Raw genomic sequence first — 27,425 nt, forward strand, 5'->3', positions numbered from 1 at the left:
GTTCGAGCCGTTTCGATCCTTTCCTAAGCGGTCCTCTGTCTGTGCAGCCGGCACGTGTTTGATATTGTGATCAAATTGTTTTTTGCAATTGGAGTCAACGGAAACTAATTGTTGAAGATGAGTAGCAAACCTGCGTACAAAGTCGGTGAGTATACGTTATTTATTTGCATGTTATCCAACCGGAGGAGACTTTTTCATTACGAGGCCGTTGTTGTCAAAGTGATCAAAATGCTTAACATCTAAGAAAGATTGAAACAAATTGAATATTTTTTAAGGCAATGAAACGAAGCTTTTACGTTAGTTTTCATTTTGTTGAATATTTAACGAGTGAAATGACTGATTTTTTTTTTTTTTTTTTGAGCTAGTCACTGTTAATACTCCCATTATTTGATTGAAATGCACAGTTTATTGGTGGCCTTTATGTGCACCGAATTGAGAGAGCGGAAATGAATGGGATATATCTATCTAAATCAATGGGGAAACCATTCGTTTCTCTTAGCGGGACTGAAAGTGGGAGGGGCTGCAAATTTAAGGATTAAAACAAGAAACTAATAACCGGCTTAGTGTATTTTTTACTTTTACACTGTTGAAGCTACTTTTACGTTACTGATTCTGCCACGAAGCTGTGCTGGAAGAGATCTTAGCAACGGGATAAGTCCAGTGGCAAAGTTCTGGCGTTCATTCAGCCTAAAGGCTTGTTTGCACGTGTTAAGTGATTAAGTAGTTAACTAAGCTTTAAGTTGTCAAGTACTTTAAAATGTAAGCAGGTGAATAGGGCCGTTTACACGGGTGATTTAGTGGTTAAGTAGAATAGAGTCTAATCTATTTTTTTGATTAAGTAGGCATGGTCTTGTATTATCTAGTGAGCATTTACTGAATCACTTAAACACGTGGACACTTTTTTGAGCACTTAACAACTTAAAATTTAGTTTACTGAATCACTTAACGCATGTAAACGGGGGAACAGGTGCTGTATAATCCAGAGATTGGCGATTTCTGGCGACTTTTTTTTCGGCTCCAAACATGTCAGACGACCCAACCAAAAGCTAGCATGGAAAACAATAATAAAAACCCATTCAAATATGAAAAATATCATGAAACATTAATGAAATATAATGGTATATTTAAATAAACAACGGCCCTGCATGTTGTATAAATAAGTATGGAAACGGGCCTTCACCTGAATTGGAAGAACGATGCACTATAAATATTATACACATAAAATTACACACCATTGCTAAAACATCTATAGTCAAAGTTATTCATCTAGAGCAGGTTGGCGATTTTGGCAACTTTTTTTAAAACAGTCAATAATTCTATATTAAAATATAAGTTTTTATGTCATTAAATAAAATATTTTGTGACGTAAGAAATATACATGGTGCATACAGAAATGATTGACACAAGATCCCTCTCACATCATAAACTCCACATGACAGTGAAACACTGAAAAATAGACACCAGGGATTGCGAGGTATGGGGAATGTACAAATAATGCTATTAAGTTGCTCCCAAACTGCCTCCTTAGTTCACGCTCACACTTCCAGCACAACTCACTCGGTAGTAAATTACTCATGGAGGTAGATCAGAGTTCTGCTTAGTTTTGAAAGACAAATTCTTGTGTGCATGAAATGATCTTAGAAATTAAATCCTAGCTATTATGTAAGTTAGTTATATGGTGCAGCATTTGTTATATTATTTGTCGAAAATGTTCTAGCGATTATATTATTATGGGAAAAAGTATACTTGACTTGATTCAGAAAAAAAAAATTCCATGTAAATTACAAATCTGCTTAATACTTTTTTTATGTTCTAGCTGATATCAGCCTCGCTGATTTCGGAAGAAAAGAAATAATAATGGCAGAAAATGAGATGCCTGGCTTGATGTCATTACGAAGGAAATATGGACTGTCGAAGCCATTGAAAGGTGCGAGAATTGCCGGCTGTCTTCACATGACAATACAGACTGCTGTTTTGATTGAAACTTTGTTGGAGCTTGGAGCCGAAGTAAGAAAACTAATAGATTTAATATGAAGAAAGACTCAAGTATTGATCAAAATTTTTTGTTGATTCAGTTACCATTGAATTTAATTTTATAATTTTGGTAGTCATTATGAAATTAAAATATTGTATGAACTTTTTTTCCCTAATTTAAAGTTTTCGATTTGATGGCTAACATGAATTTTCAAAACCCCTTCAAATCTTTTAACAGGAGTGAAATTGTATTAAAGCACATATACATTAGTGTGCGTATCTTGCAGTATATGCCCCTCCCCCCCTACAGTGGTTCTAATCTGTTCGTGGGTACACAAACTTACCTCCTTGTGTTCATTGAAAAAACCATTCTTGGTGGTCTAGTTCAAACAGCTCAAGAATTATTCACAACACTGTACAAATTACTGAACAATCAATTGCAAATGCTTACATCACATGATGTGTGATCTAATGTATAAGCTCTTTAGTCTTAGTCTCTAGCTTAATCTCTTTAGTCTTACTCTCTAGCTTAGTCTTAGTCTTTAGCTCTTTAGTCTCTCTCTTTCTTTAGTACTTGTTCTTCGCATCTGATAAATATGGTGGTAGCCCAGGTCAATAAGATACTTGCCTAAAGTACCAAAGAATGTTTAGAGGTGTCGCAAGTTCGTTACCCGGTTCGTCCTTGTCAAAAAACTTTCCTGACACGGGTACAAAAAAAAAACCGGTGACGTGACCGCAGTAAAAATTGCTAACGCAGGGAGTCCCCATCAAGGTATTAGCATGCCAACCTTTTGATGAGTATGAAAAACAAGCCTGCTTTTCGGAATCTGCAATAAATTGTAGGTCCCTGTCTAATTAGCCCTTGTGTGCAGAAAATGGCTGTGGTGCGACAAAAATGATTAAATGATCAAATCAATGGTTTAGTGGTATTTTTAATGATATATCTACTAGTATAGTTTTTCACCATGTTAAAAGGTACGAGATCCCTTAGTGTGGTTAGTTTAGAGCCCGGGTCATATGCAAATGTTAATGCATATGCATATTTTAGCTTCTTTCCAGCATTAGTTCATATAAATGCATCAATTTTAAGAATATGCTGTTGTGTAAATTGCCAATACTATTGATAAATATAGTAAACTTGCTAAAGATTTTCAAAAATTTGACTTGACCCGCTCTCGTAAATTTTCATATTTAACTCTTTGAGGCACACGATTTTAAAGAAAATAAAAACCTTAGTTGCACAGAATTTTTTTTATTATAAAACCTTAATCACAGCAGCGCACACAACTTACTGATGCGTTTTGATTTGTATAATTTTTTTTTCACTTATTTATGCATTTACCGTTGGTGCATAGCATTGCTAACTGAATGAAAAACTTTAAATAAAATATTAAACTGTATGACTATGAGTAATTTCAATTTTCAAGGTGGGTTAAAATATATCCCACCGTGCATAAAAAGCTAAGCGAAAGGTGGGACAGTTTTTAACCCACCTAGCCCCAAAGAGTTAAAATTCATTCACCCAGTTTACTAGAATATGCAATTGCTAATTCTGTGTTGTGTGTTATCGGTACAATATATTCCCCCTATTGTCCATTTTGTTTTCAGTTATTTCCCTCTCCCGCTTCATGCCCATGTGTCCGCAGCCTTAGTATGATGATTTATGCACACAGTTTGGAAGAAAATAAAATTAGGTTTGGGTAGAGTGAAAAGGAATATGTGTTTCCACGCTTCGATATCTTGCGACCAGATAAAAAATAGATCTGAGGCGGTGTGAATCTAGTAATATCAAACCTAGAAGTTTCACATCTGTTGCACAAGATTCTCACATAGATTTTGTTTTCTAGGTGCAATGGTCCAGCTGTAACATATTTTCTACTCAAGATCATGCAGCTGCAGCCATGGCCAAACGTGGTGTCCATGTTTATGCATGGAAAGGGGAAACTGACGAAGAATACATCTGGTGCATTGAGCAGGTGTGTTTGAATCTCTTTTATTATCTCTCGGGTGTCTTCCCATCCTTTTATGCCTTCATGCTTATTTTTCAACTGCTCCATTAATCTGCTCCCATGATGAATATCAAATAGATATGGGTAGCAATCCATTGAATCGCTTTCTGATAATATGCGATACTGAAAAAAGGGGAGGAAGTTTTTCTTACTGCTCTCACAGATATACAGTCGAATCCAGTTTTAACAAATTCCGTTATAGCAAAAATCTCGTTTTAATGAACACTTTTCTAATTCCCCCCAGATATGTTTACACAGGAATAATGCAAAAACCTGGCATTCCTTTATAACGAAATTTCGTTGTAACGAAGCAATTTCTCCGGTCTCTTGGAGTTCGTTATAATAGGGTTCGACTGTATTTACAACTCTTTGTGCAGGTACTCTTGTGTATAAGGTACTCTTTTTGCAGCTCTTGCATCAGGCAAAGGGTTGGATTAAAGAATTATATCCCAAGAAGGTTTTTTTTTAAAACCTGAATATAATAGAGCACTCCAAAGCAGAATGTTTTACATTGTTCTGGAACGAGCCCTTGGCTGACTGGAAATTTCCTGCAGTAAAAATTCCCATAATAGTGTTTTAGTGTGTTCTACATTTTTCTTAAAACTCTTCCAGATTTTTCTGCAACGTACATCACAAATTTTGGCATATTCTGCTTTGGGGATGAGGCACTTCCCTGTTATGGCATCCTTGGCAAAAAAAGGGGGGGCATCTATGAGTTTCTGCTTTACTAAACTCGGTTTTTCAAAGAATTTGAAAATGCAGAGATGATTGTATGCGAATATGAATAGTGTTGGTGCAGCACCATCTATCAATTAAATTCTAACAGGTTGAAAAAAAGGGGGAAGGGGAGTTGTCAATAAAATTCTTGTCAAAAAGAGGGGAGGGTGTTGTGCTTTAAAAAGTTTGGTAACCACTGCTCTGGTGAACTTCAAATTATTTTTCTCAAATTTCTGGGCAGAAAAGAATGATCCCCAACTTTCATGAAAAATTTTTGTCAGAAAAAAATTGCATTAAATTTCATTGCTGCTCCAATTTTCTTTTTTAAATCTGTTTCAAAGGCGTAAAGGCCATTTGCTTGACATTGAAGCAAAATAATGACTTACATAAGTCAGAGCACTCGTCCGGCAATCGAGGGACCCGGGTTCGACTCCCGGTAGAGGCAGAGATGAGTTTTTTTCCTTCCTTAAAAAATTAACATCTCAAATAATAAATATCTTCACAACATCCAGTCTTCCGTATATCTTGTATTAACAAGTGGAGAGCGACATTCATGTCATATATATAGCCCTCTGGTGGCTCGTCGTCCATGAGCTATTAGCTGATCGGTTTCACCGTCCATTGCACGGTTCCGTTCGGCATATATACGCTCTAGCGAAGGAAAATCTCTATCTCCTCTGTAGCTTAGTGGTCAGAGCACTCGTCCGGCAATCGAGGGACCCGGGTTCGACTCCCGGTAGAGGCAGAGATGAGTTTTTTCCTTCCTTAAAAAATTAACATCTCAAATAATAAATATCTTCACAACATCCAGTCTTCCGTATATCTTGTACTTACATAAGTGTTTTCGCTGGGCAGTAGATAACGAGTCTGAGAATCTTGTTAATCCAAGCTTGTATAGGTGGCTCAAATGCAATATTCATGCGTAGCCTCTCGCATTATGCATAAATATTGTATTTGGGTTGATTCTGTCGTGAAACATCCTGATGTAGAATCCCATTACAATTTTTTTTTTTATTGTTTGTAGACACTTGTCTTTCCTGATGGTCAACCTCTGAACCTGATTCTTGATGATGGAGGTGATTTGACGGCTATTGTACATGAAAAATATCCCCAGTTTTTAAGTGGTATGTTCGTCATCGTTTTATTTTATTATTTTTTTTATTGTTGTGATTTTTTCTAACTTGTTGATGCTCGGGTCCAGTTAGGTAAAATAATACATTTCTGCTGCTGTGCATTAAAATTGCAATAATTCAAAGGTTGATAATATAAAATTTTTGTTTCTCTGAATTTAATTTCATAAAATGCTTCCGAATAAATAATTTTTTTGTCTTTGCTAAGAAAAATTCTTTTTTTGTGGCCTATTTTTTAATTTCTTGTAAAAATAATTTACCTGTGGATTTTACTGATATAGGCATTCGAGGAATATCTGAGGAAACAACAACTGGTGTGCACAAGCTGTATCAGATGTTGAAGAGTGAAACACTAAAAACTCCTGCAATCAATGTCAATGACTCTGTCACAAAGGTAAACATAATAATATGTTGCCTAATTATAAAGTTAGAGCAGCGTTTCTCAACCTATTTTCTGCGAACAAACTCTGGTCCACAATGATGGCAAGTCTGCGGGCAGACTTGGTAATTAAATTCTAACTGACCGGAAAATTATAGAATTCCTCAGGGTTTATATAGTCCTTGAAAATCCTTAAAAGTCCTTGGGAAAAAAAGTTCATTTTCAGGTATTTAAAAGTACTTGAAAAAAATAATCATTTTCAAGTGCTTATAAGTGCTTGAAAATTTTTTTTTGTGAATTTCTTCCATCAATTGTTGTTTCCTCTTCAACTAAATCCCCCCTCTAAACCATATTCTACTAGGGCAAAAATGTGTAGAGCAACAATGATTACGAGACAGTGTTCAAAACAGGACATATGGTGGCGCTTACCTGAGGTATTTCTATGCTTGAAAAGATGTTGCCTAAAATCGGTCAGCAGAACACTTTGCTTAAAATGTTGCTTCAAAATATTTTAAACTATTGGATGTCAGTTGCATATATGTAGGCCGACCATATTTCCTCGGTAAAAGTATGGGAAAATTGCCAATTATCACCAAAAATTATGCCAAAGGTAAGCAATTGTCAATTATTGCTAAAATTTCCAAGAAACGCCAAAGGCAGGAAACGAAGCAACATTGCATTGAAGCAGTATGCGATGAATACTCATATTTAGTGTCAGAATTATCATAATATAATGATATTAAATATAGGATTGGGAAAGTAATTTCAGTAAAGAATAAAAATTTCAATAGGCTTTGTTGACGATATACAGGAAAGTAATTGGACATTATCAGGAAAAACTCAGAATGGCCAAAATTACGTGAAAGTATGGGAATACAGGTCATATGGTCACCCTGGATATATGATTACATGCTTTCTAATTTTTTTTTTTTTTTTTATGTAAGGCAAATTTCAATAGTGTTTCAAACATAAAATGATTTCTGCTTAAATGTGATTTGCATACTAAACTACAATGGGTTTTTTTTAAAAGCAAGACCTTTAGAACTTGACATTGTCTAAAGTTGAAATGAGAACTCTAATTTTTAAAAAAAAATTATATATCTTCAATAAATTAGCATTTCAAACTCGGAATTGAAAATGCATAAATAATGAATATAAATTAAGAAAATCCAATTTTATTTTTAAAAACATGATTTTTATCAACCACAATATGAATGTCATTCATAGGCGGAGATAGACTTGGAAGTCTGGAGTGCCACGATGATGATATCAATTCATATATACATTAGATCACTCAACTCCACCTTTGACGCTGGGGGGACAATGCCCCCCACGCCCCTCCATATCTCTGCCCATGATGTCATTGAATTAAAAAATTTGCTTGGAAAAGTGCTTGAATAGTCCTTGAATTTTTTTTACTTTCAAAGTATATGAACCATGTTTTTATAATGCATTTAAGTACAGTAATATACTGGTAGTTTGAAATGGGAAAATTAGACCTTCACTCTTAGGGAAACCATATCTCTACGAGGAAAATGTGGGAAATTGTGATTGTATGAATACGGGATATAGTTGTAGCTAAAAAGTGTAATTTATGACAAATTTGCTAATTATAATTATCAAAATTGCTGAAGGGGAGAAGTAAAAAGCTGCTGCAAATTTAAGTGAAAAATAATTTATTTCAATGGAATTTGATTTCATCATGACTTGGCAGCTCAAATATTTAAAAAAATGGAACATCTGCAATTGTCACCAAAAATGTTTCCATAAGTCGGCAAAATCATCAGCTGTTGCTAAAACATTATCAATGAGCTGGTAATGAAGAATTAGTGGAAATCGCAGTGAATTAAAATGCAGTTCACTGATAAAAACAAATATGTTCAGATGAATATTTATCATTATATAATTCATAAGTGATAAAATTATTTTCATTCATAATTTCAGTAAACAGTGCAAATCCAAATATGCTTCGTTGAAAAAAAATGAGACAAATCTATGAAACAAGTGAGAATGACCAAAAATACAGGAACATCACTTAAAATGTGGCACATTTCTGCATAATAAGTACTTTATTCCTGAATTTGAATGCCATAGGACATATGGTCTTATCCCTCGTACTTTAATTTAGTGGTCCATTGAATTGTTTCAAATATGTTACTGGTCCTTGCAATCAGGAAGGTTACAAAACGCTGAGTTGGAGTATTCGAAGCTTCTATTTGTCTCATTGCACCTTCCCTTGCTAAGAAAACTTACTAATGTTGCATTTGTAGCTTCTATCTAGGGATTGGAAAAGTTTTAGTTGAAACAAGATTTTTGTTATGATAGTATTACTCACTAAAAAAGGAATCGACTGTACATATACACACAACTTTTTTCAGCATACTTCATTTTGTAAGAAATTCCCTAGAACATTATTCCTTAAAATATACATTGAGCTCCTGGGAGCATTGCAATTCATATTGGCGTGTGGCTAGGCAGTGAGGAGTTCGACACTGTTCTTGGGAGATGCAGATAAACACTGACTGGGACAAAACTGTCATGGATGGCAAACATTTGAAAAACACCTCCCCTTAGGAGAATGTTTACAAGGTGCTTGTATCATTTCGTAGTTAGTTTTGTAAAATACATCTGCAATAGTGAAAAAAAAGTACTTGTTCCCTAAGAAATTCAGCTAGCAGCTAAATTTTTTTCCCGATTCGGTAAGTACAGATACATAACATGAAAATTGTGTTTCCTTACCGAGTGAAAGTCACGAGATATAATTTGATAAGAAATTTTCAGTCTTGAAATAATTTTCATTAACTCTTTTATATTGCTTTTTTGATACCTAGAGTAAATTTGACAACTTGTACGGCTGCAGAGAATCTCTAACAGATGGTATCAAGCGTGCAACTGATATAATGCTTGCTGGCAAAGTTTGTGCAGTGGCTGGCTTTGGGGATGTTGGTAAAGGTAGTGCTGCATCTTTGAGGGCATTTGGAGCTCGTGTCATTGTAACTGAAATTGATCCCATCAATGCATTACAAGCTGCCATGGAAGGTAATATTTTTTTAGTACCAGGTATTTCACCCTACTACTGCTTGACTATTTGTGTAAAATATAGTTTATATAATGTTATGTCGCACATTAACATCAATGCTTTAAGGTTTTTTTTAAGGAATTTCTTCAAAATATGAGATGATTCTGCACCAAGCTTACAGCTGACTTAAATTCTGTGGTAAAAACTACCATAATAGTATTTTCTACACAGAAAGTTCTTTTTCCACCTTTTCTTAGAATTTCTTCTCAACATTGTTCTAACACATGTCACAGTTATTGGCATATTTTCTTTGGAGAAATCCTGTATGTATATGCGAAATCAGAAACTAAGTTTATTTGCCTTCTTCTTTGGTTTCCTTCTGTGATTATATCATAGCTTCCATTTCCGGAAAATATATATTTTCCAGGAGCTTCCTGAATTTCTGCTCCATTTCCCGGACTCCCAAAAAATTCTTATCTCCCGAATTTCTACCATGATTGTAAAAAAAATACTTTTGTTGAAAAATTATTCCCAAAGAATTTACTTGGAAAAAGGAGTTTCTCTCATTTTTAATCCCCAAAATGATGTCGCAAGCGCAATCTAAAATTGTCTATATTGCGTCAAATAATAAAGGTATCATTTTTGGAGGAAAAGACAAAATTTGCCAAAGAGCCAGCGTCGGTTCAGCCTTTTGACATCTCAAATTGGTGAAGTGACTTGTATCTACTTTGACCATATATCCCTTTAATTCTATTAATCCTATTTCGAGCCCAATAATTTTATAATTTATGAAAAATCCCTACATTATCCCCTATTTATTTTTATACAGATTATGGATCTGAGCAAAAATTTCACTGTATCTAATTCTCTTAAAGTTGGTAGCTATGTTATATCAGGCAAAGGATTATTTACTCTTCCACTTGAAATTGGTTTGAACTGTAGGCTTTGATCTGAGGGATTAATTCTGATTGTATAAAATGACTGGCATGATGAAATTAATCAGCTTTGTATTCAAAGATATTGGTGCGCGTTTTTTTCTCTCACACACACATACATCTTTGAAAAAGTAGTGAATAGTTGATACCTAAATAACACTAAACATCTGTCATTTTCACTTCAATGTATGTAAGCCAGATGGGCACACCACTATAACATGAAACACATAACTCGAACATAATCGGTCACGCCTGCATTCAAAACAAGTTCTGCCATGTACCAGTTCATTAGAAATTCCGCATAGAAATGTTTCAGATGCATATACTATTAAAATGTATAGTTGACAATCGAAATGCCTTTTTCCTTCTAGGGTATGAAGTGACAACAATGGAAGAAGCTTCTCATAAAGCTTCAGTTTTTGTCACCACCACTGGTTGTAGGGACATCCTTCGAGGTGAACACTTCATGGCCATGAGAGATGACTCAATTGTGTGTAATATTGGTCATTTCGATATTGAAATTGATGTGAAATGGCTTGAAGAAAATGCTGTTGAGAAGCAAAACATCAAACCCCAAGTAAATATTTATTAAAAAATTTTTATAACAATAAATCTTTGAGAAAAGTTTTGAATTGCAAAACAGTGTTTTTCCTTATGTAATTTGTCATTGTAATTAGCAGTATTTGAGTTATCACTAAGCACTCAAGTTTCGTAACCATTTTGTTTTCTATAGGTTGATCGTTATACGCTACCTAATGGCAGGCACATTATTTTGCTTGCAGAAGGCAGATTAGTCAATCTAGGCTGTGCGACTGGTCATCCCAGTTTCGTCATGAGTAATTCATTCACTAACCAGGTCTTGGCACAGATAGAATTGTGGACGAAGTCAGACAAGTATCCAATTGGAGTCTACTTTTTAGATAAGAAGGTAAGACTTGAAATATTGGTTTTTCTTGTGTGTGTGTGTTATTATGCCACTCTTCATATTAATACAATGCAATATAATGAAAACTAGACTTAATTTGTTAACCTAACATTTGTATACATTTTAAATTTAGCAAGTTTATTTTATTGTTGATGTGCTATACAAAATCTAGTTTTCAATGAAGAATGGGTAAAACCTTTAATGTGTTACATTACTTTTTCCGAACTGTCAAAAATTTATTTGACTGAATTCTTGAAGGAATGGATAAAGAATTCTTTGAGATCCTATTATCATATTCATTAATTCATATTCATATTATCCTATTCATTTAATCAGAAGTTTTCAGAAAATTTGAAGTATTCGAGAGATCCCAGCAACATGGAAAGTTAAGGAAGTGAAAAATGATTAGGGAAAATATTTTTAGCAAAAGTCAAAAAAATATTGCATGAAGGGAAAAAACAAACATGAAAAAAAAATTTGGTAGGTCAAGATTTTTCAGGGAAATAATCAAGCAGATTTTATCGTGAACACATTTTATTTGTGTAATTACAGTCCAACTCTATTATAGTTCTTTCAATTACTAAATATTACCTACACAAAATGAGTGCCAGTCCCAGATGATTCTCATAGAGAATAATGTTTGTCCTAGCTTTAGAAGTCAGTAAGATGCCATGACCTCTGATATAGCAACTCAGATTTTCAGCTCTTTTATTCTTAATCGGCATAATATTAAACTTAATGTGGAGAAACTTCTCTAAATCGACCTAAGATGGCAAACCCTGCTTAAGTTGACTATGGTTAGTGCTGTATTATCACAACTAATTTTTCGAAATCACCCATGGATTGGCCAATTAATACATTTCCACAACATTTCTTTTGTATATTTTAAGTTGTTTGTTTGCTGATCGAAAATCCTTTCTCATACCTTGAGGGTAGGGTCACTTTCTCCTTTTTCAAAACTTGACTTGGGGGCTATGAAAGTCACAGATAAGCTTGGATGTTTATCTGAAATTTTTGAACAAGAGATGGTATTGAATAAGCTGGATCAGAATTTTTAAATTGAAAGTTTTCCAATTTTCAGTAGTCACTCTCCTTATTTGCAAATGACATATTTCGATACATTTATGCTTTTTTCCCACCATAATTCACTATTATTCTGAAACTTTTCGTAAAAAAATGAATATATGCATATATATATTTATACTTATAATTGAGGAAATGGAATTGTTCAACTATATCATAGCTGCCAAGTCTCCAGAATTTTTATGAAAATCACAAAAAATCCCTAATTGTCCTTAAAAATTCCCTACTTCATTTAAAAAGAACCCCTGCTTCTGAAAACAATCCCTAAGGAATTTCTTGTGGGGCAAAAAATCTTTTGCCTCTGTTTTTCCCCCCTTTCGAAATGACATTGCACGTCGTAAATGGGGAAATAGTGGGAAATTCCCTTTTTAAGGAAGTTTCATAAAACCCTCTGATGGTAACAAGAAAAATTGTTCGTCTTATCGTGCAGGAAAATAGCTTAGCAGCTAATAGTCCTGGATAAGATATAGATTATAGTGATGCGCATGTGGTCAAAACTTCCTCTTTTGTTGAAGTTTTGTACGTGCGATAACAAAACATGAACACTGATAAGCAAAAAAAGTATTTAATCAGTTTTAAAGATACTTATTCCCTGATGAATTTCCTTTCATCAAACGTTCTAGAAAAGGACAGACCTTTTTCTTTTTGTACATGTTGTGTTATGGACATAAAAATCGTTTCTGATTGAACACAATATATTTTTTTTAGATCACCACTGAAGTTTTGGCCTCCAATTTCACTTGTTTTTGCATAGGGATTTTATTCCCAAGGGTTTAACTTCCATGTGTGTAAAATCCCTATTTTATTTGACTTCAATTTTTGAGTAGGGATTTTACCCCTTATGCTTTAACTTTTATGTGTGGAAAACCCTTATTTTATTTGGAAAAATCTCTTGGAGTGGTTGGAAAATATCATGGAGTGGTTTTAGTATAAGATACGGGTTCACGCGAAAATCTCTCTAATTTGCATTTTCAAAAGTTGGCAGCTATGCTATATATAAGTGCTTATACACGCCATAAATCATGTTTAAAAATTGTGAGGGTGAGAAAAAATGAAAACTTGCTAACTTGACATGCACTTAAGTTGTTACTCAGGGTGCTAAGTTATTGAGGTTTCACTGTATTAGAAAAATTTGGCTGCCCAACTCTGCGAGTTTAACAAGAAAATTTTGTGAAAGTCGTTATGCAAGCTGCCATTGAGCAAAGATGAAAATGGAAAAAATGGTGTCACTATAAGAGAAAGCGTATATTGTTTTGTAGAGAGATTCTGCTCTCCTCACACACACATGAATGGTTAACCTGATTTCCACTCCTGGATCATTTTTTCAGATGTGGAAAAGTTCCATGTATCTAACAGAATGGATAAGCGGAGTAGTATATTGATAAGCCTAGTTTTGGGCTCAGAAAATCCCAATGAAATTTCCAGTGGAAAGAAACAATCTCAAGATCAATGTGTGGTGCGAGCTCCCACATGGTATGATCATTCAGACAACAAAGGGAGCACGTATGGAATTGCACCAACTTTTTTGCAAAATCTTTTTGAGCTTTACTTTTGATTTACATGCTTTTCTCATCTTTTAAACTTTTTGTAAAGTGTTGGAATTGGTTAAAAAGTAGAGACATTTGATTTAGACACCCTGCATTTCAAACCTATATATCAAATGTTTGCATTCTGTTTTAATGGCGCCTTATTACGAGAACGACAAAATTTTATTTATTATTTTTGCCTTTATTACTCTTATTTTTTCACTTGATACTGAAATTTAACTGATGCAATATGTTTCTAATTTGGGCCATGTGTTATTTTTTCCCTCCTTGTAGCTTGATGAAGAAGTTGCTGCTCTGCACCTTGACCACTTGGGAGTAAAGCTGACAAAACTGACTAAAACACAGGCTGATTATTTGTCCTTGAATCAAGATGGGCCTTTCAAACCCCAACATTATCGTTACTGATCAATTAGTATTATTAAGACTCTGAAACTGAATTATATCTTATTTTTTTATAGGATTTTGATTTATACTTACTGAAAAAAATGCAGTGAATAAAAAAAATTAAGGTTTGCTATTACTAATGTGATATGTTTTTTTTACATTTTTCTTTTTTGCACATTATCCCCCCCCCCCCCCCGATCCCTGTGGAAAATCATTCTTATTTCTAATTGAGTGTTTTATACTGAAAGTTAAAGCAAGTCAAATCGAGAAAAGGTTGTTCTTGAAGCTACGGAAATAAGAGAAAAATAAGATGAATCTAGACACACACACATTTGTACTACATACATTTCCTACATACATTCCATTGCATTAGTTCCTTTCATTTTTTTTTATAAATTATAAAGGTTTTTTATTTGAAGTGCCAAACATATTTGTTTTATTGCATTTTTTTTTAATATTGCAAGGTTTCTAGCAACTTGGAAAGTCAGGAAAAATGTAAAATATTTGATAAGAGTCGAGGGAAAGAAATCTGAAGGGGAAAAAAAAATCTTGGAAACAATTGGGAAGTTAAGATTTTGGAATTATATTTCTTTCTCCGGAGAAGGTCATTGTGTTTTTGTTTTTTTAACGCAAGGATCAAGTGCTTGGTAAGGTCTGATGTTTCATATGACTCTTAATAAGAGAAATTTTTGTGTGTGTGTGTGTGTTTTAGTCAGGGAAATGATCAAGCAGATTTTGCTGAGAACCCTGTATAGTTGCTTTTTTCCTTTGAAGTGTGTATTATAAATTTAATGCAGGTAAATATAATAATGCATTATAAAACACTCTCTCTCATTCAACTAACCATGTTTTCTAAATATTTTTTTTTTAATGTTGCTGCCATTCATGCAAAATGTCGTACATCAGATTTCAATTTTTTTTATGCTACTAAAAGCACATTCATGCAAAATGACATTTCTCAAACTTCTCAATTTTTTTGTGTCACTAAAAGCTTTTTCACGTGTGTTTCCGTGTTCTGTAAAATTTTCATCATACATTTTTACAGCTCTCTCTTGGGCTTTCCATTGGTCAGAAATATGACATTTTTACAGAACACAGGAACACACATGAAAAAGCTTTTAATGGTGTAAAAAAACAGAATTTTTATGTATGACATTTAGCACAAATGTGAAATCTTGCATGAAATATTTTTTGTGCCTCTTTGAATTGGTATGGTGTAGCTGTAGTTGTCATCCGAGTGTTATAGGGTTGTTTTCAAATTCAAAAATAAAATTGAAATTCTCATTAAGATTCTCATAAGATTTTAATTCACAATGGACATGGAAAAAAAATTGTTGAAACATATTTAAAATGGCATGAAGTTCACAATTTGATACTCATTATCCAGTTGTAAATACATTCAAAAGTACATTTTCTGTATTTTTTTTTTTTAAATTTTATAAAAACAGCATTTATGCCTCCGCACGCACCATAGATCGATAGAAAAATTCAAGTTTATCCAGATAATAATCATTTGACAACTTTATTTTTTACTTTCACTAGAGCTTACCTACATGCATTTGCTTTTGTTGGACGACATATTCTGGCCCTTCCTGCTGGTTTATATACTATGTAGCAAATTGCTTTGACCACTTTACAGTTACCATTATCTTCCATATCATAATCGACATCAACATTTGGCTGCTTGTTGCAGCACATCGGAGGCTCACCTGCTGCTGTTTGGGACTTTGTTCTGAAATCGCAGCATCTATTCCTAAGATCTCTCAGTGCTTGGCAACAGCTGGCTTCCCTTCGAGTACCAGTGGTTGAAAGCTGACTGTCTGGTCTCTGTACAAGTGATGGCATGCTCTCATTTGTCCTAAGTGCATATCTCTGGTCTTGCCCAGCTGGTATACCACTACTAATTTGCACTGGTTGTTGGACAACACCTGTTACAGGGCGAGTTCTATCAGTCCGAGTTATTTGTGGTGGTTGTCCACTCCATTGAGGTATTGGTCTTTCTGGAAAATCGGAAGATTTGACATGTTCCTGAGATGGTGGGCGGCCTACTCCAACCAGTGCGGGATGAGGCTGAAAACCTGAAGGATGTGTTGGTAAACCTTGTTCTCTTGCTTGGCTTGGGATTCCTGTGCTTGGTTGTTGTCCTGTTATATCTGGTGCAGCTGCACCTGTATAAGGATGAAAACCAGGGCGTTGACTTCCTGGATATAGCTGTGATGGTAATCCTGAAGCTTGAATACTAGAGGGCACCATTGGTGAACCAGGTTGTTGTCTGGCAGATGTCTCGATCCCGGGTCGGAGTGGTGGACTTGGTACTCCCATGCTAGGCCCTATTGCAGTGGGTATTGTTTGGGGCAGTAAACCGGGTTGTTGTGGTAGAAATGATGATCCAGGAGCTTGAATTCCAGGAAGCATAGATGAATCTGATCTTTGCCCTGGTGAGAATACTGAATGACCTTGTTGATGAGCTCCAGATGGAACTTGAAATTGTGGTGGTTGTTGGGGAGATGGCATTGGAAATCTGGAGACTCCAGTTAAGCTTGGTTGACCCTGTGTTCTCAAAGCTGCAGCTCCATGTTGTAAAGGTGGTTGGTGTGCTGAACGAGTTCCTGTCTGTTGAGATGTGACCTGCCTTGGTATACCTGCAGCAGATGGAAATGAGGCAGAAACATCAGGACGTGTTTGAGGTAACTCTGGTTGCATGTCTGAACCAGCCACTATTGGTGGATGCCTAGGTATTCCTGAGGCTTGAGATTGATCATAACTTACTGGATGTGATTGTGATAAAGAAGGATATGAATGCTGAGGAGTTTGACTTCTTGCTGGTACAACTTGCTCTGGTTGAGGATATCCAGTTTGTACAGCCTGGCCTCGAGAGTCTAGTTGACTTGGGTAAATTTGTTCACCCGGTGAGACTCGTGATTCAGGACTTCTGAGGCCACTTTCAAATTGCTGAGGTCCTGTTGTTCTAGGTCTGCCAGTGAATATTGGTTCCATTTCTGTCAATGTACCTGGTATTGTTCCTTGTGCAGGTATAGAGCCGTGATAATCAGAAGATGAATCAAATCCACTTTGGGCAGTCGCAACATATGTCCTCCCTGAATCATATCCCCCTTGCAACTGTGTTTGCGTTTGTCCGCTCTGATGCCCACCCAGTGCATTTGCTGAAAGTGAACCTTGGAAACCATCTGCAGAGCTGATTGCTTCACCATTGACATTAACTTGTGCTTGACTGTTACTGATGCCAGTGGACTGTGCTTGAGCCCCGGCACTGCTCCCAGATCGACTTCCTTGAGCTTGTACTTGTGTCATCCCACCTCTGAATCTGCCTTGGGCAGTTCCACTGGCAGCACCTGATGGTTGGCCGACTTGAAGTTGGCTCTGAGCCGATCCCACTCGTTCTACTTGAGCACTTGATCCAGAAGTCCCTCCTTGCCTTCCTCCACGTACCTGGCTTTGAGTTGCACCCCCTGTGAATCCTGATTGAGCTTGTGCTGAAAATGAACCGTTTCCTACGTATCCTCCCTGAACTTGAGTTTGTGATCCAAGCTGCTGAAATCTTCCTTGTGAAGAGGCTTCTGCGGAAGTCCCCTCATAACCAGTTTGTATTTGAGTTTGTGAAGCTGCTGTGTCTTTTGAATCTGCTGTTGGCAACTGACCGGGTTGATCTCCCCTAACCCTGATCGCTGTTGACTGGCCATCAATTTCTCTTGGAATTCCAGCAGTCTGAGAATCATAGGGGTACTGTTGTCCACGTGGAATTTGTTCTCCTGCAATATATTGTGAGGGGTAAACTGCGTTAGAGGAACCATCTGTTGTCCTTGAACCAAGTATTTGACCCGATGGGAAAGATCCGCGAGTCCTGTCATCTGGTATGATCGAGCCTGGTAAGTATTGCTGTCTCGTTGCAAGAGGGACAGAGCGAACATCGGTAGGTACTCTTGCATGAGGTGGAAATGGGCCACGTATTCCATCACTTGGTATCATTGATCCTGGTGCGTATTGTTGTCTTGCATCTGGTGCAGAAAAACCATCCCCAGGTGCACTTGCTATTGGCATTTGTTGCTGCTCAGAAATACCAGTCATGCCTTCAGTTTGTATTCTTGAACCTGGTACATATTGCTGTCTGGCCGCATCTGGTCCAAACATAACACCATCAGGTGCTCTTACTCCATGCATGTATGGCTGTTGAGGTGAAAGTGTCCCATCCAAAGTGGTTCCATCAATAGGTTTCATAGAACCTGGTATGAATTGCTGTCCTGATGAAGATGGTACAGAACTACCTATTCCTGTGCTTGGGATGTATTGCTGTCTTAGTGAAGGTGGTACAGAACCGCTTATTCCTGTACTTGGTACGTATTGCTGCCCTGATGAAGGTGGTAGAGACCCGCCCATTCCTGTGCTTGGTATATATTGCTGTCTTGATGAATGTGGTACAGAACCACCTATGCCTGTGCTTGGCATATATTGCTGTCTGGTTGTATCTGATATAGAGTGCCCGTCACCAGAAGTTCGAAATCCAGACAGAGGTTGCTGACCTGGTGGAATTGGCCTAAAAATTCCATCGGTGGAGCCTGGCGCGAATTGCTGTTTAAACTGAGGTGATGAGCCAGAGGTGCCATCACCTGAAGTTCCTGCCATTTGGGACGTACCGGGTAAACCGATTCTCTGGACTTCGCGTAGGGGAGATGGAAAATCACCGGGTCGTCTGAGCGGCGAAACAGCGCTTGGAATTCCTGGCATATGCTGCTGTGATCTATCGTGATCTGCAGAGCTTGGAACCCCTGATATCCCGTCATAGCCTGTGAGTCCAGGTTGTTTGGGTCCACAGCAGGGTGCTTGTGGCATACCAGGCTGTTGGAGATCATAATTTCCTCCAGCACCATAGCCACTCCTGTAGCCGCTGCCTGCTTGCAGACCAAATGGTAGATTTAAGTTGTAGCCCCCGTACTGTGCTCCCTGTAGGTTGAAGTTACTTCCCGAAGTACCAGATCCCGGAAGCATCGCTCTATAGCTTTGTTGTCGTCCTTGCGAAGCTGGTGACCCAGTGTGAAATGATCCAGAATTTCGTGTATCAGCCTGTATGTTGCCTGACGTTGACGGAAATCCTCCAGTTTGTGCGTAACTTGGCATTTGATTTCCATTAGAACTGGTCATCTAAAAGAAAGTAGTACCAAATTTTGAAGAAAACATTTTTTGTGCATGAAACTGAAGGGTGAAATTGAAACACTTGTAGCAAGGAAAAGTTTGCTCCATTTTGGCACTTTTGAGTTGAGTCCACTTTCTTGTTTAAAAATATGTACGGGATGCATAGGAAAGTCCCTGTATCCCAGACCTCAGATACATCATTCATATTGTAAAGCTTGTATAGTTATAAAAATCAAAAGCAATTTTTTATGTGTTCACCCTGTCCTAAAAAAACCCAATTGGAAATTTGCTTCCTTGTCTCTCCTGGATCCAAAAAGAAAATTCCATGTTTTTGAGTTCAATATTCTTCCAGAGATATTAAAAAAAAAAATTGTGAAAATCAGGGGAAAGAACCGCGTGAATGGACAAGTTCATTCTACGCTTCATAGGGGTCATTCAAGTATTACGTCAGTATCAGGGGTGCAAGAGCTGCGCCGAATCCCTGCGCATTTGCGCCAATTCTTGTTTCTGGTTCGCGGAGGTACCGCTAATGCACTGTAGTGCGTCAAATACCGGGAATTTAGGAAAAAGAAGCATGAAAATTCTGTTCACGGGGCGCGTTCTTTCCGAGACACGGAAAAAAATACGGAGGGAGAAACTTTAATTTTTTTTTCACTTCCCGTCTACCACAATCGCGTTATGTCGTGACCTTGGAAAGTAGTTCTACTACCTTGAAGTGGTGGTCGAGTGGTTATAGTGACGGACTCGCGATGCGAGGATCCGGGTTCGAACCCCACAGTGGTGGTCGGCTGAAGTTGGTTTTCTGTGGTTCCCAACTTCAAGGCGCAAATGCGAGCCGATCTCCCCGTTAAAAAGTCTCGCCACAGAGAGCAACAATCCTACAACGATAAATCATTCAATCATAACACTTCACTCATAGTTAGAAAAACTGGTGGCAGATGGCAGCTCTACACATTCTTTTTGGAGGCCCTACCTACTACTGCTACACCACACATGCACCCCGCCCACATCCCCCCCCCGCGGAACCCCCAACGAATCGGTACATGCGGGAATGTGCGTGTACGTGTAGTGAAACCTGACGTGAAGTTTTTTGTTTCTCTGTAATGCTGCGAATGCGTAGAGCTGCCATCTGCCACCAGTTTTTCTAACTATGAGTGAAGTGTTATGATTGAATGGTTTATCGTTGTAGGACTGTTGCAGCATTACAGAGAAACAAACAACTTCACGTCAGGTTTCACTACACGTACACGCACATTCCCGCATGTACCGATTCGTTGGGGGTTCCGCGGGGGGGGGGGGGGATTGTGTGGGCGGGGTGCACGTGTGGTGTAGCAGTAGTAGGTAGGGCCTCCAAAAAATGGCTCGGGGATCCATGATGTTTTAAGTCAGCTACCTCGTTGGGCAATTTGCCTGTTGGGGCGTTGTATTTGTATAAGTATAAAGTCCTATACTGTTATTGGTTAACCGGCGGGCTATTCAAAGTCCTTGAATGAATATGCCGAATTTTCTGATTTCGGAGACCGTTTTTTCTCCTGCGGGTTATATACTGAAAATTACGGTAATTTCGCGGCTGCCAACCTGCGTTCAAAGACCGCATACATCGAAAAGAGGATTGGTTTACTCGTTTAAATTACCGACATTTTTCGAAGATCATTGGAAAAAATGGGATCTGTTAAAACTCCAGCTAAAATATTCATAGTTTGTCATCTAGTCACTATGCGGTCGTGTGATTATCGTCGGCAGTTGCCGATCGTGGCAATTTCACATTGCGAAAATCCGGATTTGGTGAACACAGGGGCGGCTCGAGGAAAACAATTTCTACCCATGCGGAATCTGTTTTTTGGCGCTACGGATGGCGGTTTTTTTTGGTAAACAAAGTTTTTTTCACCCTTGCAATTCCATTTGGCACCTCTCCTAGAGCGGCGCCCAATATGGCCGCACGGTCCGCCACTGCATTGGTGGGGGAGGGGCATGCTCTTAACAGTAGTCAAAGGAAGGAGTTTGTACTAGGAGCATGTGCTCATTTTACATAACTTCTGTGAGATACCTTTTTTATATTAATGTCCTACCTTTCCAAAACATGTTGGAGAGAATGAAACGTTTGCACTCCCTCTCGTGCATTGCTGGGATGTTGCTCAACATTGTATCACCAACAGAACTATTAATTATGTGTGATGAATGGGTTGCACTACAATGCAAATAATTACAAGAAGTGAAATCAGTTCAGAGAATAGATAGATATTGGGCAGACATATTCAAACTTTATAACCTTGAAAGCAGCCCAAAGTTCAAAATTTTGCCAGTTTTGGTGAAGGCTTTTTTATCTTTAGCACGTGGTAACGCAGACAGTGAAAGAGAGTTCATTGTTAACAAATAAATAAAAGTCTGTTCGAGCATTGAAAAATCTGTCCATCCAATGCTTTAATGGAATAAGGCATATAAAATCTTATGTTCAAGGGCATCAAATATTTGAAAAAAATTGTGATTGATATGCTGAACTTCTGAAAGTGACTCGTGATTCGTAATCTATTAACATGCTATTAGGTTGAGAAATTGTTTAAGTAAATAAGGTATTTATATTTTTCTCGTTTTTTGCATTTTGCTTTTAAATTTAATAATTCCTTTAAATTTTGTGAGAAGCTAATTTTTTTCACAGAAACCCTTATTATATTCTGCACGTACTGTTTTTGCTATATCAGGATGAATAAGATTTTGGTGTTCAAGCAGCAGAAATTCTTGTTGCCTAGGTTTTTAGTATGCATGCTGTTTAATTTGAAAAGAGTCTAATAATTTTTATTCGTCATTTCAGTAATGCATGTTTTAGTAGTGACAGAGATAAGATAATTCAGAAAAAATTTAAATGGATTTTAATTTGTGAAGGAAATTTATTTAGAATTATTCGTTCCAACCATTTTTGGCAAAACTTTTGGCATTTCACAGAAAAATTACTCCTTATATTGCAGATATAGTTCGTTTTTAGTTCTGCTCCATTTTCAAAATTTCTGCTCCAAAACTGAAATTTGCTGCTCCGAAATAGATGAGGGGCGCTTTGGGGGGGGGGGGGTTGGATGATGTTTACGTCATCAACCACTCTTTATGAAAATATGAAACATTCTTAATGGCATCTTATTCGGTTCACCAAAATCGGGAAAAAACCCTCCCGATAGTTATTGCGCACACACCTGAACTAACAATCTCCCTATTGGTAAGTCCCTTACAGAGTCACTTCAGTGATCTCTAAATGACATGAATGTCGCTCTCCACTTGTTAATACAAGATATACGGAAAACTGGATGTTGTGAAGATATTTATTATTTGAGATTTAATTTTTTTAAGGAAGGAAAAACTAATCTCTGCCTCTACCGGTAGTCGAACCCGGGTCGCTCGATTGCCGGCGAGTGCTCTGACCACTCAGCTACTGAGGAGATAAGAGATTTTCCTTCGCTAGAGCGTATATATGCCGAACGGAACCGTGCAATGGACGGTGAACCGATCAGCTAATAGCTCATGGACGACGAGCCACCAGATGGCTACATACGCTCTAGCGAAGGAACGTCTGTCTCTCCTCTGTAGCTTAGTGGTAAGAGCACTCGTCCGGCAATCGAGGGACCCGGGTTCGACTCCAGGTAGAGGCAGAGATGAGTTTTTCCTTCCTTAAAAAAATTAACATCTCAAATAATAAATATCTTCACAACATCCAGTTTTCCGTATATCTTGATCTCTAAATGTTTCACGGATCCTTCAAGTGTTCTGGAACTGTGCCACGCATCACTCAAGTGATCCGTAATTATACGCCGCGGATCACCTAAGTAATCTGGGAATGTTCCGCGGGAAACTTGAGTGATGTAGAACCGCACTGGAGACCGCTTAAGTGCTCTAAAACTGTGCCACGTGTCACAAGGGATCTTTAAATGTGCCACGGATCGTTTAAGTGTTCTGGAACTGTGTCGCGGGCTACTTAAGTGATCTTTGAATGTGAAAGTGATCTTTGAGGCCTACTGATCAGTGATCTTAAAATGTGCCACGGGCCACTTAAATGCTCTGGAATTGTGCCACGGGTCATTCAAGCGATTTGTAAATGTGCCGCTTAGTTCAATTTTACAAAATTAGGTGGGGGGGGGGGCAAGCAAGCAAGCCACATCAGATAACCTTCGGGGCCGCATTTGGTCCGCGGGTCAAGGGTTTACCATAATGGCTTGAAGGGTGGGTCGCAATAAATTTGTTAAAGATAAATTTTTTGAGCTTTTACCCTTCAAATGACATCGAAATTAACAGAAATCGATTATAATAGCCATGTAAAGGTATTTTTTCCGAAATTTCAATTTAAAAAAAAAGAGCCTCTGTGCTCCTCTCGCGTACGTTTCTGATCCTACCAATATGCGTTAGGAGGGGGTCAAAAATGGCTAAAAATTTGCTTACGTAATACTTGAACGGCCCCATACGATGTTCTTTCCCTCCTTTTCAGCAATTTTTAAATTCAAATATCTCGTCGAATATTTCACTTAAAAACGGGGGGGGGAGGCGGTTTCCGACCCAGGAAAGAGTCAGGGCAACAACTTTTCAATTGGGTATTTAGGACAGGGTGACCATATAGAATGTTTTTCTCTTTATTTTAATAACCACACAATCTCTTGTAATATGAATGATGTGCCTGAGATCTATACGTTATTTGGATGCTTTTTCTAATTGGAATTAAGCTTCTAGAATCAACGGTTCACGAGTTATTCCAGGATAAAGGGGCTTTCCCCGTATATTTCCTTCGTTTGGTGCTAGACGAAGGTAATTCCAGCTGATTAGTTCCTATGTTTCTCAATAGGCAGAACCAACACCAGGGATGGACAAATCCCAGGCGCCAGATAGCCTCGGCAACTAGAAAAATCGGCATTGGCGCCTAAAATACTTTATATGTGATTGTTAAATTAAAAGCCTATAAGGATGTTGCAAAAATTTACAATTTCATTGCATTACGTTTTTTTTAACTAGAAAAATAATTATTGAAATTCCCAAAAAAGTCGGAAAAACATTATTTAGGACTGTTGGTTTTTGTTGACCAAAAGAATTATTCCTTTGCTTACGCTACTTTACCGCACACTAACTCTGGTCATATATCGCCATATGGAAATTTCCAACCAGTGGAGTTGGGTGGGAAATGAAGACTCCATCCATCGGTGGTCGCCCCAGGCCCGGTAGGTAAAGAACTTGCTTCTGATGTTCTATGCCCGGATTCGAACACATGGACCTTCATAGTGGAAGACGAGCATCTTACCTCTCGGGCACTCAATGCTATTAGGCTGGCGCCAAATATTTTTCAGATTTATCAAGCCCGGGCTAACACCATCGGAGCAAGAGGGACAAAAATAATGGGTTGACTCAAAAAAAATTGAAGAAAAATGAAACTAATTCCTCTTCTCTTGTTGCAAGCTCTTTATGCACAGAAACATTTTCATTATTGTTGTTTACTTAGTGGGAATGGATTTTTGTCTGAAAGCGATGAGTTTAAAGAGTTGCGCAGTGAAAAATATAAATAAAATATATTCACGTATAGTTTATATGATGATTTTACCTGGTATTGGCGGCTAATTTGCGTTCTTGCTCCATTTGCATTCGGGTCGCCTCGGACAAGCGTGTCGTGGCCGTAGTGTGCGTAATTTGTACTCTGATGACCATAGTGCCCGTAAGCATGATGTGTGAAATCACTATTTCTGTCTGAAGAACTTTGACGCTTGGCTCTACCTGTACACGAGTCGGATTATAATCGAAATTGTCAATTAATACGGCACCAAAAAATACAGTATTAGTTTTTAAAAATCGTATCAAAAAAAAGTGCTTATGGTAGATAAGCAGATCGGCTCAAGGGCGATATTCTGTCCTTAGAAATGTTGAAAAAATATGAATTTTTAAAAAAAAAATGTTTTATTTACACAGGGTGCATAGATAACATTAAATGCGGGTAAAACGGTTTACCCGCATTCGATGCTGTTTTTTCCCAACTTTCCTCCGACCGTTTTTCAAATTCGAATATCTCAGTCAATGTTGCACTTGTTAACTTACTTTTTTTTTTCTGGCATAGGAAAGACAGGGCAACAACATTTTAATTGGTTTTTGGACACAGGGTGTCCGTATAAAATGTTATTTTTTTATTTTCATAACTATACAACCCCTCACATACGAATGACGTATCTACGTCTTCGTTGCTATTCTACGCGTTATTTGGATACTTTTTCTAATTAAAAGTGTTCCTCTAAGACCAATGGTTCGGCAGTACAATGCCGTGCGTGCTGTTACTATGTGCCATGTATATTGTAAATGGTTGTGCACTGTCTTCACACGCTCTCCCTGTAGACGCGATAAGTTGTACCGCACGTAAAACGTTCCTCATGCTATAATAGCATTTGGCGGGCTATCAAGGCTGTAGTGAGAATCACAGTTACATACACTTATTGGTTGCATTTTTCAAAACCACACATATACCTCGTCCATATTCCTGTGCGGAATTTCTAACGAATTGGTACATGTTGGGAAATGTGCATGTCTGTGTTATGAACCTAACGTGAAGCTTGTTTCTGTGTAATGCTTGTTATAGTGCTGCCATCTAACACATATTTTTTGAACTATGAGTGAAGTGTAATGTTCGAATATTTTATCATTGTTGGTCTGCTGGTCTCTGTGGTGAGACTTTTTAATGGGGAGATCTTGCATAAGCACCTCGAAGGTGGGAACCACAGAAAACCAACTTCAGCCGACCAGCACTGCGGTGACAGTGAGGTTCGAACCCGGGACCTCGCGATGCGAGTCCGTCACTATGACCACTCGACTAGGTATAAATACATGCGCGATGTATGGAATACCATGGTTAAGTCTATTGTTCTATTACATTTTGTCTTCCTTCCCCCGAAATACCATTTGTTCTCCCCTGTAAGAAACGTCTGGCTACAGCCCTGTGACGTACAAAGCCTTTTTTCCCCCAAATTTAAAGAATGGCGCTCTTCTCTCCTGGATTTTCCAAAACTCGTATGAGCGTCACTCTATGCTATGTTATTCTTTTCCTTTCCCTAACACGATAGATAGGGGCTCTAGGAAAAACATGTCATCGAATAGTTTTACAAATACGAAAAGTACGTCTTTTTCATAGAGCTTCGGTGGTTTCCCAGATAGGCAAGCCACACAATTTTGAAATTACATACAGATACATATGTATATGAAAACACACACACACATACTATAAAATTCTATGTAATTTAATTGTCTGCTTACGCTTGTAGATCAGCGGTAGAATGCTTCTTCTATGAAATTGTGAATCTAAGATTCCAGTGCCACTCGGTAAATATGAGGAAGTTAAATACAATCGGCGAAGAGCATGATCGAATGGCCCACTCTGTCAAAGAAAACAAATACATTTGTAATTGACTTTGCAGTAGTGTTCTATTGACTCTGTGGATGGGAAGAGATCTTTCTGCAGAGATAAAATTATATGTTGGGCTACATGAAAAATACAAAATCATAAAATCTGCCGAACAGAAAATAGAAATTAAACCGTCCCCTCACAGTCCAAAATTTCACTCAAAATATATATATTTTGTTCAAAAACTAACTAAGACTTACCTTTTTGGCGATATTGGCATCGATCACAGCAATTACAGCAATGAATAGGTAAACAGCAGTTTTGGTTGCAGTTCTTATTTCCATTTTCCTTAAAGTTTAATTAAGATATTCTCTTCTAGGAAAAAAAATATTTTATCAAGGTGATCTAAAAGCAACTACTGCAAGAGAAAGTTTATAAGTTCTTATGACAGTTCTCTTTTCTCTATCATCATAATAATCCTCTCTTTTCACTGGTTCCAATCCGTCGACGATGACTGTTCCTCGTACTCCAGTTGTAACATGAATGTTTCTAGGTTCATCCTTTAAAAGTGTCCGTTGGAGTTTAAGAGAGCACTCTCTGTGATGGTTTTTTTTTTTTTAATGTAAGCCTTATTATCTTTGGTCAGTTGTCCACGGTAACTGACACTTTATGGAGTACTCGTGGATTACACGACATAAATTTCTCATTTAAAAGGAGGGGGGGGGGGGAAGTAGAAGTGGTGTATGCTAAAAGGCAGAGTACCATATAAGAGGGCAAACCGTTGCGGATATGGTTTTTCGTCTAATCTAATTTATTCACGGCCTCGACACTTA

General features: G+C 37.5%; 2 protein-coding genes across 2 annotated transcripts; one reads left to right on the plus strand and one right to left on the minus strand.

Annotated features, from left to right (window-relative positions):
* Positions 1 to 26: 26 nt before the first annotated feature.
* On the plus strand, positions 27 to 14,238 carry Ahcy (adenosylhomocysteinase). Its single transcript, XM_089248937.1, has 9 exons — positions 27 to 145; positions 1,817 to 2,007; positions 3,822 to 3,950; positions 5,725 to 5,824; positions 6,112 to 6,224; positions 9,041 to 9,248; positions 10,535 to 10,740; positions 10,897 to 11,091; positions 13,992 to 14,238. The coding sequence occupies exons 1-9, from the start codon at positions 118 to 120 to the stop codon at positions 14,121 to 14,123; spliced, it is 1,302 nt and encodes a 433-aa protein (XP_089105063.1). The 5' UTR covers positions 27 to 117; the 3' UTR covers positions 14,124 to 14,238.
* Positions 14,239 to 15,388: 1,150 nt separating this feature from the next.
* Positions 15,389 to 27,400, minus strand: LOC149070478 (uncharacterized). Its single transcript, XM_089248936.1, has 4 exons — positions 26,853 to 27,400; positions 26,505 to 26,625; positions 24,814 to 24,983; positions 15,389 to 19,259 (listed from the first exon to the last, which is right to left on the minus strand). Exons 1-4 carry the CDS (start codon positions 26,934 to 26,936, stop codon positions 15,648 to 15,650), a joined length of 3,987 nt encoding a protein of 1,328 aa, XP_089105062.1. The 5' UTR covers positions 26,937 to 27,400; the 3' UTR covers positions 15,389 to 15,647.
* Positions 27,401 to 27,425: the final 25 nt, after the last annotated feature.

The sequence above is a fragment of the Pholcus phalangioides genome, unplaced genomic scaffold (genome assembly GCF_987345545.1).
Source record: "Pholcus phalangioides strain wild (caught in Gottingen) unplaced genomic scaffold, Ppha-v1.0 ptg000021l_1, whole genome shotgun sequence".
NCBI lineage: Eukaryota > Metazoa > Arthropoda > Arachnida > Araneae > Pholcidae > Pholcus > Pholcus phalangioides.